General features: G+C 42.0%; 1 protein-coding gene across 1 annotated transcript in view; it reads left to right on the top strand.

Annotated features, from left to right (window-relative positions):
• The window catches only part of LOC117512968 (thymocyte selection-associated high mobility group box protein TOX-like), a 255,724-nt gene that overhangs the window by 74,681 nt on the left and 166,762 nt on the right, over nt 1-14,281 (top strand). The window contains exon 2 of the mRNA XM_034173220.1: nt 6,068-6,160. Coding sequence (XP_034029111.1) covers nt 6,068-6,160 — 93 coding nt within the window. The remainder of the gene's footprint in view (nt 1-6,067; nt 6,161-14,281) is intronic.

Raw genomic sequence — 14,281 nt, 5'->3', positions numbered from 1 at the left:
GTTTTCTTTCAAACTCTCCGTGTTTTTAGTCTCTAATAGGAATTTACAGCCACCAGCTGCCTGGGAACTGGATCCTTTACACGTTAATTTCTCTCTTGTGTAGTTGATGATTACATCTGGATAGCGTGAACTAACACGCGTCAGTCCCGAGTGGCGTTATGCACCAGAAGGATGACGGCTGTCACATTTTTTTTTTCTTGGTGAAGATTAACAATAACGATAATTGTGGCAGTACAGCTGAGTGTATGTGCATCTATGAGTTCTGGCATGTGCTCATGTGTGTGTGTATATACATACATACTATATGCATGTCAAAACACACACCAAAAAGAAACACTCGAGCAAACAACAGGAGTGCATATTGCATTCAGGCTCTGTGCAGACAGTTGTGGATAAACAGAATTAAAGTAAGTGGATCTGAAATGATTACAGTACTCATCAATTACTGCACTGGCCTGAATATACAGTAAGATGACCCAGATAATGATCAGATAATACTGCTGTTTGTTCATGAGCTGAAGCGGCTGTGGTGTGTTCAGGAGCTACTCCTGTCTGTTTGTCAAAGAACTGCAGCAAGATGCTGAACCTAAAATTGCTCCAGTTTGATGTTTTACATGGAAGCCAGTGGTAAATAGGACAGGATAGAGTCTCACACAAATTCATGAACAGGACTGATGATAGGTCAGTGGTTTGATGATCGAACAATAATTGGTACTCACAGCCCACTAGGTCATTGAATAATGAATGAATTAAGAGACCTAAATAAAGCCCAGAAACACCCAACAGAAGTTCTAATAACCTATGGTGGCAAGTGGACGTCTTAGGTACGATGTGTCTTTGGGGGATATTTGGGTTCTGCTGGAATGACTTTGTCAGACGAATGATTACTTTGAAAGATTCAGTTTTGTCCATGTGGCCTGTTTCTCTGGGTGTGATCCAGCAACTTGTAAAGGCCAAGAAGACTGACCCAACCTGACTTGAGAGTATATGATCATTTTATTTGTTAGAATTTATTAAACAGTCCTTTGGTGAAATCGCACCCCCACGGGCGTTTAACCGTATCAAAGTACAGATTAACTGGGTTTTTCTGAGACGCTGTCTCCTTTACCCTTTTACAACACAGGTCTTGCTTATTTTCATGCATTCAATTGTCTTTGCGCTCGTATCCCCTCTGTACTGGTTTCCTGTCTCAGGACCTGATGCTCCAGTGCAGGTGTGGGCATGATGTCTCGGTGTGCACTCAGGTCAACTAGCCTGTGGGAGGGTCGTACTTGCTTGTGTTCTTCTACACCTCAGCCAGGCAAAGAGACAAAAGTTAACAAGCTGGTAATTGCTTTTTTTTCAATCAGTGTGTATTCTTAAATTTGGCTATACCTTGACAAAAAGATTTCTTTTGTGTGTATGGTGAGATTTTTCTCAAAATATCATAGGATGGATCTATGCATGTAGAACAAAGTGGAGAGCAGAGCTTGTACATTCTTGTCTCTTTTATATAGGGGACGATGAAAATAATTGAGTAAATGTACTTAAGTATTTGAGCGAGATGATTTAGGATCTCTGGGAGGGTTGATATTGCACTTAGGAAGAATATTGCCTCAGGCAATTCATTAGTGGTAAATAATTGAGAGGCTCGGATCGTGCTAAGGTGAAATGCCGGTTATTATTTTATGGAGTTTGTATTCTTGGGGCTTTTCACTTTAACAATATTAAAAATTCACAAACCTTCCCACAAATTACTCACTCAAAAGATTTGCAATGGGTTGCAACAACTAACCATCCATCTTCCATCATTTTCAAGCCTGTGAGATCGTTCCACTCAATCATTATCTCTTCTGCTTTTGGAAATACCCAGTTTTTAAAGAGCGTGTTTTTAACATTTTATTATTTTCATCTGCGGTATGAGCAGATGTACCGTCGTAAGCTAGTACTGTTGTACGTAAATGGGGGGGTTAAGTAAAAAAACTTGGGGACAAATATGTGATGTGAACCACAGTTAAATTTGAATTAATGAGCTTCACGAGGAAAAACAAGAACTCGTGGGTGATATTCTTCAAGGAAACATCAGTTGAAACCAAAATGGAATAAATCTTATCTTGTAGGGGTGCAACAATTAACCAACATGAATTGAAAATTGATTTTAAAGCATTTGGGGTTGGGGAGGTGATGGTCGGTTCAAACCCCAGTCAAGCCGGGAAAATTAATAAGGGCCACCCTTACACCCTTACCGTTAATCCCAATGTTGCTCCTGGTGTGTAGTGAGTGCATTGCATGGCAGCATGCTGACATTGGTGTGTGTATGTGAATGTGTGAATGTGAGGCATCATTGTAAAGCGCTTTGAGTTTCTGATTCAGATGGAAAAGTGTAGTATGAATGCAGTCTATTACCATTTAAAGTAACAGATATGACTACATCAATACATGGATGTCTGAATCTATTTATATGTACTATGAACCAGCAGTTGGCTCAGTTTTTAGCATTGGAAATCTGATTGAAATTAGCATATTTCGCTGCTGTTTCAGGGTCTTCAAACTCTCGTAACAGTTCAAAGGTTGGTGCGAGACTTTTGCAAGACTGTTCATAGGAACGTTAACAATAGTAAGTCTGTTTGGCTTCTCCCTTGTTTTCACTCGGGCTCGCCACAGCAGATCCATGGTGGATGTGCATGTTTGTTTGGCACAAGTTTTATGCCGGATGCCCGTCCTGAGACAACTCCACATTATATGAAGAACAGGCATGGGTGGTCTTGAACCGGGAACCTTCTGCAATAATAATAAGTGCACATAACTGCTTGGACACTATCCTGGCTATTCGCAGGAGCATTAACTGTGCAAGGTAAAAACAAAATCAACATGTCCGATAGCAGGTGCTATAAGGGGTTAATGAAGTGTGTATCTGAAGATAAGCAATGCCACTTTTGTCTGATTCTACATGATCATGAAAAATAAATGTTTATATTTTAATCAAGAATTGTATCTGATTGCATTGAATCATTCCAGAATAAAGAAGTACTCTTCCTTTAAATAGAATGTGACGCACACCCAGTGTGTGTCTTGGTCTTGCTCTCTCCTTGTTTCCTATTTTTTAAAACCAGGCTGTTTCAGTCCAATTCTGACTGTAACCTTTGCAGAGACAAAATGAAAGAAAATGAAACATGCAGACCGTGTGTGTGATGATTTTATGATGTTTATTGGTGGTTGTACGTGGGGTTTGGTGGGTGTTGACGTCTTCTGACTTCCAAACTGTTGGGGCCTGAGGGGCAGAACACATTTGGCAGCCACTGTTGTAGTGCAACAAAGACTCTTTAAATATGTGTTTTAATAAATACAATACAGCAGCTCCAGCTCTGGTTTTGAAAGCTTAGTATCAACAGCTGCATCCAGTCTTTCTTTTTTCCCTTTCCTTTTCAGTCCCTGTGGTTTGGAGTGTTCCACTTTTTGTCTCAAAGGTTGGAGGCTAAGTTGTGATGCGGTTGTCAAACAGGTTGTCAGTCGGTCTTTTTGGAACAATATGAAAAGCAAGGGCTTGTGTTTTATTGGCAAACAAATAAGTTTGCTGGGTGTCAGTGTCGAGTGCACCTGCACGTGTTTACTTAACCTCAGGCTGACTTGTGCAAATCAAGTTGTTGACATTAATTTGGATTCTAGCTTTCCTTCTGTTGAAAAGCCGACCCCGACTTTACTTCACACCTGCTGTTTCCCTTCCCCAGTTTCATCTAGTTCTTGGTGTTTGCTTTTACTCAGATTACCTATGACCTGTTAACAGTCACACTTGTTGGTTTTCTGGTGGTGTAACTTAGAGGCCACTGCACGTTCTACCTTTGCACAGCATCAAGTCAGTCAAGAATTATAAAGCATGTAAAGGCCTGATGGCTTATTCATGCCAATGGAACCATTGGACTTGTGGTTTGTGGTCTTAGCCCAAAACTTGTTTGTCCTTAGCAAGTTGTTTTTTTTTTTTTGTCCACTTATGAAGTGTTTGGTGATATGCCCGTCACTGTAGACTGGAGGCCACAGTGGTGGGATTCATGTCAATACCAATTGAATGTTCTGTTCAACAGCTGATCAATATTTTGACCTTAACCCCCCTAAATAATATTTATTTCAAGCCTAAAATGGAGTATTTCAAAAAGGTAATTACATTCGTCTGACTTTGCTTCCAGTGAATACTGGCATTTGTCATGGATGTGTTCTGGCTCCTGCACTATTCATTGTTTGCAGGGACTGGGTTTTGGACAGCAGTGGTTTAGATGTCTTGTTGGTGAGGAAATGTTCCCTGACTGTGACGCCATAGATCAGGCCTCTGCAACTGCTCCTGGAGGGCACCTGTCCTGCATATTGTCCATGTCTACCTACTGCAGTCACACCTGGTTTATTAACATTGGTGTTTCCCAGATCTTGATTGGCTAAGCACACCTGACTGAGTTAATTAGATGTGGGTGGAGGGAGTTGTAAAACATACTGAGCAGGTGCCCTCCAGGAGCAGGGTTGGAGAATTTTGCCGTAGATGACGTTGTGATCTTTGTGGAATCAAGAGATGCCCTGATTGTAGCACTTGAGAAAATGAGTCAGGAATCAGAGTGGTTTTGTGATTTCCCTGGATCAAGACAAAGATCCAGGCTTTCAATACCTTCCTGTACTCTGTCTGTGTCACAAGTGTATGAGTATGCAAGTGAAAATAGCAAAGTTATAGAGAGATTCACCTATCTCGGCAGTAACCTTAATGTTTCTGGTTACTCAGCCTTTGAGATTGGGAGATGCCAAGGAAGAGCTTATGGAAGGAAGAGTCATGACGTGACCTGACAGTGTATTTTTTTTTTTTTTTGACAATGACAGTATCTTTGAGAACGAAGGTCCAAGTCTTTAGAGTCCTGGTACGTCTTGTTTTACTGTACGGTTGTGAGACCTGAACATAAATCAGCGATCTAAAGCACTGGCTGGATGTCTTTAGTGCTACATCTCAAGAGGACTAGACGCAAATGGAAAATGCAATGCTTGTTAAAGAGTGGCTCGGTTTTCAAGCTGTGTGATATTACATTGTTTCTAACTACTCGTTATGTACTCAGCATCCAGAGTCATTGTAAAGAAAGAACAAATGATCACATATGAAGATGTTAATTTATCTGATACACTGTGATGAGAATTAAAATGAGAAATATGGCCCCTTTTTCTGTTTTACATAAATTGCTTAATGCTGGACAACCAAAATTAAGACAAGAACTTACAGTACTATTTAGTAGATATTTGTTGTTAAATTATATTGTGAACAGTAGCTAAACTAGCTTAGAAGCTATGCAATTGCTACAGCTGTCGTTGCTGTTTATTTGCTTCTCTCAGACCTTTTAACAGGAATATAGCTTGAAGAAATGCTGAATGAAGTCATTACTGAGACGGTCCAAAAAATGATCAGCTGTTGTGAAGGCATTCATGTAGAATCTATCTTTATAATGACACAGTTCACACTTCTGACTTCCCGTCACTGAGGAAAGGTGAATTAGCATCCAGTGCTCGCTAATGTGCCTGTTAACCTTCTTGGCTATATTAATTGCTATCTTTCCACAGTTGCTCCGAAGTCACAGGTTGCTTTGTGTTGTGTAGCTCACGTGAAGACGCTGCAAATCCACTCGTTGCGCTGTGATACTCCTGAGCCTCCATCTCACTGGCTCAGATGCAGCGCTCCGTCCCCGCTGCTGCGGAAGTGTGTGGGGGGGGTGTCGTTTATGCTTGTCAGCGAGCAGGGAGGTGGGCATGGGGGAGGAGGCGTGTTTGGGGTGGAGGCAATGTCAGCTCATTAACCTCCATTCTTCTCAGAGCACAGCGCTGCAAAGAGTCACTGTATAAGTCTCATGTCGTTACTCCTCCCCCTGTACGTGCACGCTAAGTCTGAAGCCGCGGGAGAAAGGGAGAAGGAGGTGCAGGTTCACAGGGCCCTTGACATGTTCCTTTACAAATGCCCCTACTTGTAATATTGCAAACTAAAGCCTCAACTTCTTGCTTCCTTCCCCACTTTTGTCTTCTCTGTCTCTTCTCTACCTGCCGTCTCTCTCTCTCTCTCTCTCTCTAACCACAGGCTCGGTACGTTGTGGGCGAACGAGGGGTTCGGCTCCACACTGCCCCCCCTCCAGGCATCAGTCCTGCTAAGAAAAGACTGGCCATTGCTGTGGTGAGATACAGTAGCTAAGTCACCTGAAACCACTTCTGTCTATTCTAGTCAGATGAGTTGAAAAGGCATGCCTCAAAGTACTGGTGTTGGCCCATTGAAGTTTTTGGAAGTTACAGACTGGGGACTATGCTTTTTCCCTGAGTTTTCAGATAATTGCTTAGCTTTACAGACATCAAATCAAAATCAATTTATTTATATAGCGCCAAATCACAACAAACAGTTGCCCCAAGGCGCTTTATATTGTAAGGCAAAGCCATACAATAATTATGGAAAAACCCCAACGGTCAAAACGACCCCCTGTGAGCAAGCACTTGGCGACAGTGGGAAGGAAAAACTCCCTTTTAACAGGAAGAAACCTCCAGCAGAACCAGGCTCAGGGAGGGGCAGTCTTCTGCTGGGACTGGTTGGGGCTGAGGGAGAGAACCGGGAAAAAGACATGCTGTGGAGGGGAGCAGAGATCAATCACTAATGATTAAATGCAGAGTGGTGCATACAGAGCAAAAAGAGAAAGAAACACTCAATGCATTATGGGAACCCCCCAGCAGTCTAAGTCTATAGCAGCATAACTAAGGGATGGTTCAGGGTCACCCGATCCAGACATAATAATATGTTTATAATATCTTACAAGAATGCAAACACACACACACACACACCACCACCAGACAAACATCAGTGAGGAACTCTTTTAATTTGGGATTATTTCACAAAATATTGCTGGATTGAAAAATAGACAGTTTAACTTGCAGACCGTGCCAGGATGTTTGTGTGTGAAAGGTATGAAATGTGTAACTTTAGTGATTGGATTCGGGTTATATTATGTGCACATATTTCAAAGCAAATACATTCAGCTCTAAAGCACCTGAGAAAATATGAGAATTAATTATTCCCAGTTTTGTTGCATAGAAATTAAGCATAGAAAGAATTCACAACAACAACAACAAAAAAAAATATACACACACACACACACACACATCTTCAACCGCTTAGTCCAATTAAGGGTCGCAGGGGGCTGGAGCCTATCCCAGCAGTCATAGAGAACAAGGCGAGGTGCACCCTGAACAGGATGCCGGTCTGTTGCAGGGCCACACATAGAAAAAATAAAAAAATGACTGTGATTCCCATCCCACAGTTGTTTGCTACTCCAGAACTCAGACGGCCTATGCATTATTTTGTACTGCACTCTATGGGAGTCCCCATAGGAAGGTTGAAATTCTGACCTGTGTGTTATTAGTGTTAAGCACTGTGAATGTGTGCATTGTGCACCGTCACGGTGTTCGCTGCATTCCTTAGCCTAAAATTATGACAGTGCATCTCTTACACTATAACAGAAACAATAATTTCAGACTTATTGGGCATCGCAGTCTTGTTTGGGGGTCGGCGCTAAAGGGGTAAAATATGACACATATGACGTAATTTCTCTACTTCCGGGAAAAAAAACCCACAGCATTTTCTCTGTAGTAGAGAAGCTTGAATCTTCGACTGGACTGGGTTGCTTGACGCGATGACATTTTGCTTCTAATCGCAGAAGCTTCCTCAGCTAAAATTCTTGCTCTGGTAGTCTGACTTCTGTCTTGACTCTTGTAGAGAAGAATAACAGAAACCACAAAAGCTGGAGTTTTAAGCCTAACCAGACCCCTCCTACCGAGAGGCAGGAGCAACATCAAGCAACATCAAGCAACAGGAAGTGGAGGCCTTTACAGAGCACATCAACTCGGTGGACTCCAATATGAAGTTCACACGAGGATGCCAGAAGCAACCATTTATCCTTCATGGACTGTGATGTTATGATTGGAGAGAACAGGCAGCTCCAGACAGGGGTTTCCAGAAAACCCACTCACACTGACCAATATCTGCTCTTTGGCTCAAACCAACCCCTTGAACACAAGCTCGGGGTGATCAGGACGCTTCAACACAGAGCCCTACAGGTGCCCACAACTGCAGAGGGAAGGGCTAAAGAACAACAACATGTCCGGAAAACCCTCACAGTATGTGGGTACCCACGATAGTCCCTGGATAAAGTGCAGAAGTCCCAAAGAACAAAGAGACCAGACAGACAGGAGACGGAGACAAGAAGAAGAGGAGTGTCTTTCCCTTATTTAGCAGGAGTAGGGGAAAAAACTACAAAGGATCTTCAGACAGCACAAAATCCCAGTTTACTTTAAACCTGTTAACACTGACACACTGTCAACTTTCTTCATCTCTCCAACTATCCCAATTATTTTTCACCAACCTCTTTCTCCTTACACTACCACGTCTCCTGGTCTTCCTTCCACTGTTTAGATATCACACCCAGTACCTTCTTAGCCATCTCCCTCACCACATCTGCGGTACTTTTCCAGTTGTCCATAATTGCTTCCCCTCCATCCAATGCCTCTCTCACCTGCTCACTGAATTTCGCACAATAGTCTTCCTCCTTCAGCTTCCACCGTCTGATCCTTTAAGCTCTCACTCTCTTCCTCTTCTTTACCTCTAAAGTCATCCTACAAACTACCATACTATGCTGTCTAGATACACTCTCCCCTGCCACCACCTTACAGTCTCTGATTTCTATGAGCTTGCATCTCTTACAAAGAATGGAATCTACCTGTGTGCACCTTTCTCCACTCTTATATGTCACCCTGTGCTCCTCCCTTTTCTTAAAGTAGGTATTCACCACAGCCATTTCCATCTTTTTTGCAAAATCAACTGCAATCTGCCCCTCCAGATTCCTGTCCTTGATACCATATCTACCCATTACTTCCTCATCACCTCTGTTCCCTTCACCAACATGTCCATTGAAGTCCACTTCAATCACCACTCGTTCATGCTTTGGTACACTCCAGAAATCTTCTTTTCCCTTCATCTCACAACCAACTTGTGGGCCATATGCACTGATGATATTCATCATCATCCCTTCAATTTCCAACTTCACACTCATCACCCCCAATGTCTTTATACCCCCCCCCACCCCCACCATACAATGACAATAACGACTATTCTATTCTGTTCTATCACCCTGTCAGACACTCACTTAACCTCCAACACACTCTTAACTCTTTTGAAGCAAGAAAGCAACTTGTAAATGCAACATTCTTGTCTGTCTTGGACTATGGTGATATTTTATACATGCATTTAACCTCCCAGTGTCTTCATACCTTGGACACTGTGTTTCATGGAGCCTTGAGATTTATTACAAACTTAAAATCTCTCACTCATCACTGTTTGCTGTACTCTCGGGTTGGTTGGTTCTCTCTCTCCATTCGGCATTGGATTCACTGGCATCTTTTTATTTATAAGGCAGTACTTGGACTTCTTCCTCCTTATTTGAACACTTACATTCTCCCGAGGCCTGCGGGGACGTATCACCTATGTTCACAGGATCTGTTTTTATTGATTGTCCCTAAAGCCCGCACTGTCTTTGGCAAAAAGGCTTTTAATTTTGCAGCACCTTCTGCATGGAATCAGCTTCAGAATGAGTTACAGTTGAAGGAGTTGGTCTCATTTTATTCATTTAAAGGTTTTTTAAAGGACTTTGCAGAAAGGCAGTCTGTCTGTCACTGTTAATAAATTGATTTAGGACCCAGGTTTTTATGGTGATATTGTTGTTTGACTATGTTGAGTGAAAGTATGTCTATGCATTTATTTGTAAGTGTTTTTGTATTCATTTGTAACCGCGTTGCTGCCACTTGCCAGGACACTCTTGTAAAAGAGATAAAGGTTTGATGATGATGATGATGACTAACATACTCTACCTTTAAAATGACCTCAACACCATTTCTCCTCCCATCCACACCATGATACAACTTGAACCTACCACCTCCTGCTCTTACTTCCCTTCCACTTGGTCTCTTACACACATCTGCCTTTCTACTCTCTATCATGTCAGCCAGCTCTCTGCCACACACACACACACACACACACACACACACATATATATATGTGTGTGTGTGTGTGTATGTATGTATGTGTGTGTGTCAAACATGCAGGTATGCATAAGTTAAGATTTGACATCCAAAAATAAAACATCGGCATAATTATAAAATAAATTACATTAAATTACAATATATGCCGATTCTAAATGGGAGATGATGTGAACACTGTTTAAATTTTCCATGCACACTGTGTTCTCTAAAACTGGTTGTGATGTTAGTTCCTGTAGGTTTCTTGTCTCTTATTAAAAATACACTGATAATAAGGTCATACTGTGAACTGAAGGTAGCCTTTGTGTATTGCCTCATTATTGCAGTGATATATTATCTGTTTGTGAACAAACCTCAGTTGTGCATCACATCAGGAATTCTTACAGTCTCCTTTGTTTTGTCCTTTTTAACTCATGCGTACATACTGTACATCCTGTACATCCTGTTTATCCACTAATATATAGAATTTTTTATTCTTTCCCACAAATGGAAGAAGAGAAGACACCCAATGGAAATAGACTGTTTCCTGTGCATTTGCAAGGATTTATTTTAGCCGCTGCCTGCACAGTCAAACTGCAGCTTCGGTTTTGTTCCCTTTCTTTCTGTCTTTTCTCTTTCATACTTGATTCTGTGCAGATGCAGTAGATTGCACTGAGATAACCAGTTATACACTGAAGGAAACCAGACTCTCTTTTTTTGTTGCTTTCTGCTGTTATCTGATTCTGTGGTAAGCAGAGGTAAAGGGCTGGGGTCATGTGACATTCACTCTGCCTTTTATCTTCTCTCATTGCAGTTTTAAACCAGCCGGTTAAAGGTAGCTTGTGCTGCTGCCGGAGGAACTGCATGCACACGTACTGTGGAGAGACATGCACGTGCTGTATGTGCAGTGGATAATTATTCTTCTGGTTGATGAGTAGAGCACGGACACACCTGCTGGATGCGAGTTACCTGTAATGCTGTAAGAAAGTGTTTCCCAGCACTGGTTAGCAAGTAGACCGTTGAAGGTCACAGCGGCAGGATGAGGGAGGTCATGTGGGTGGCACTGTGGTCTGACTTTTTTTTTTCTTCTGTTGTCCCTTGCACATATACAGTCACACGTGGCACACACGCCGTGGTGTGACCTCTTTTACACTCTGCTCTAGTTGTTCTGCATACAGACTGATACGATGCAAAAATGGCACCAGGAGCCGCGTGTCGACTGCGACTGCTGAGAGGCCACGTTAGTCAAAAAAGACCCCATTGGGCAAAGATGGTTTGGCTGCGCCTGGTTAGATTTTTCCATTTGGTGAAATCAGAAATGTGTGTGTGTGTGGTGGGGGTGCACAAACTGTCCAACAGGAGCACAGTTTGCATCCTGAAAGTCAACACTTCAACTTCAGTGTTTATGAGTTTATTTCTTTCAGTGACCATTTTTAAAATACATTAATCTCAAAATAGAGAGAAGCAAATTCAGCGACAAACTCATTTCCATCTGCAGTCCCTGGACAGGTGAAGGAAATGATAAAATACAAAGCAAATCTAAATTACCACAACAAATAGACCACACACACTCACAGGGCTGCTCGATTATGGCAAAAAATTGGAATTGTCAGTGACATGATTGATCATTGACTTTTGGAACCTCTCTGCATTTTATATATACGTAATTTTTATTTTCATGGTGAATTTAAACAAAAATAAGTAAAAATGCAACTCCTGGCCAACCTGTAAATGTTATCCATTCACAGGTTTGGCTGGAGTTGTAGCTTTACTTTTTTTTGAGGAGTTGTATCAAGGCAGGTGTAACCTGGGATGGGCCAATGATCCCCAGTTGCACCCCATCTTGTAGTTACCAAGTACGATAAGGCTAACAGGCTAACTTTTGTTCTGGTGTTTGATAAATGCATATGTTTGTGGTCTGGAGGTGGTTCTTTTAAGAGTGGCTTGGGTGCCATTCATTCATTAATTCATTGTCTGCTGCTTATCCAGGTCCAGGTCACGGTGGTAGCAGCTCAACTTGCACTTCCCTATCCTCTGCTGAGTCCTGTAACTCTTCACAGGGGATCCAGAGGTGTTCCCAAGCCAGTTTGGAAATATAATTCCTCCAGCTTGTCCTGGGTCTGCCCCAGGTACTCCTCCCAGTTGGTCTGGAAGACCTCCCTATGGGGATAACCAGGGGGCATCCTCACCAGATGCCCAAACAGCCTCAGCTGGCTCATTCCTTGTGAAGCAGCGACTCTACTCAGAGTCCCTCCCGGATAGTTAAGCTTCTCACCCTGTCCAGGAGTGTAAGACCAGATACCCGACAGAGGAATCTCATTTTCGCCACATGTATCTGGGACTTTATTCTTTCAGTCATTACCCAAAGTTCACAATCATAGGTGAGGATAGGAGGGTAAATCGGCTGGTAAATTAAGAGTCTCACCTTCTTATTCCAGCTCCTTCTTCACGACGACGGTCCGGTACAGTGTCTGTAAAACATCAGACACCACATAAAAACACATTAAAACTATCACTGGCATATTTCCTGGGTGTGGTGGCGCCATCAGTGGAGGTGATGCCACCAAGCTATTAATGCCTGCTAATTATTGGTAACGGTGCCTCAGATACAAATTAAACAATGCTAAAATTTCACTCAGTGGAAATTATATATCTGTATGTACAGTATCTTTAAAAGATGGGTACAGAAAAATGGAATGTGTGTGTGTATGTATGTATATATATATATATATATATATATATATATATATATATATATATATATATATATATATATATATATACAATAATATGAAATGTCCTGTGTTGTGTTGGAGTTAGCGTTCATGCATTGAGCACCGTTTATTTTTGTATTCCTGAGCTGGTTACAGGTCTGTGTTTGAGACACCCCACCTGCCCTCTACAGTGTTTTTCTCTTCAGTCTCTCTGTCTGCTGTTGACAGTTTGTTCTGTTTTGTGGTTTTTCCAGTGCAACAGAAAGTGGATGATTGAGAACTCTATCTTACTTTTGTTATTTTTAAACATCACAAGGTAGAGGTGGAGTCGGAAGTGGTCGTAACCTGTATTATGTTTGTCTAACTGTTTTGTCTCGCTGTGAAAAACGTCAAACTTATTCCAAACAGACAGAACCAAAAACTCATTAAAATTTAAGATGATACTGTTGCATCTGCAGCTCCACTTGAAGGGATAATGTACTCGGTCTTCTCCACCGGGTCCTGTCTCTTATTCTGGGTAGAAGAATACTACCCAAGATGGCATAAGCAGAGCCAGAGAATTCTAGACACAATTCCAACAAACTTCAGCTCCAAGACTAGACAAGGAGCTCCTGGTATCTCTCATCGATATGGAATCGTGCACTCTGGTCTGCTGAACCGAGTGCAGTGTGAGGAGAAAAATGAATCCTCTGTTTTTTAACGTGAAAATGAGTCTTGCTGCTGATGAAAGTAAAGTTATATACAGTATGATGCCTGAACGTTGATGGACGTGACCCCAGTGCTGTTGCGGCTCAGTGTGTGTGTGTGTGTGTGTGTGTGTGTGTGTGTGTGCGCGAGATGAAACTCACACCCAGGAAGAGGCCCTGCTTCCCTTATCTAAAGACAACAGAGCATGTGTCGCCATGGCCACAGGCTGTGCTTTTTATGGGCTTTGTGCATGCTTGAGTGTATGTGCATGTGCCATATTCATTGTTTGCTCGGGGCGTGGTGCAACATCAGAACTGTTGCTATTGTGTCTCTCTTCTCTCTTTCCCCTTGCAATTCTGGAAGTCTTCATAATGAAGCACCGTTCTCTCTTTGTCTCCTTCTCTTGTTCCCTCACAGTACTGCTTCATTTAACGTCTCCACAATATATAATCATCTCCTGTTTTAGATGCCCTCTGCAGTGCTTACATCAGAGGAATCAAACCAGAGGCCCGGGGACTGGATCAGGTTTGTGAAAGAGAGCTTTATGGCCCGGTGCATGCCTTGTAATTTATTATTAACCACAGCCTGACTCCTAACTTTGCTGTGCCCTAATGTACAGAACTTTAAGGTTAGCTGTTGCCCTCTGTGTAAACTAAAAGGTATTTTTTAAACATTACTGTAAACCTGTTGATTTGATGTATAGGTTGGATTTTATGCAGCAGTATTGGTTTTTTAGCAGCTTATCGCACAGTCGATAATGGTGTCGACTCAATATTGAAGTTTCCATGAGATCGATGATGAGAAAGGTTGTGTTAGAATTTTTTTAGAAAGTAGTTCAACGA

This window comes from Thalassophryne amazonica, chromosome 6, assembly GCF_902500255.1.
Source record: "Thalassophryne amazonica chromosome 6, fThaAma1.1, whole genome shotgun sequence".
NCBI classification, from domain to species: domain Eukaryota; kingdom Metazoa; phylum Chordata; class Actinopteri; order Batrachoidiformes; family Batrachoididae; genus Thalassophryne; species Thalassophryne amazonica.
The sequence above is the reverse complement of the archived record's forward strand: the minus strand, read 5'-3'. Positions and strand labels throughout refer to the sequence as shown.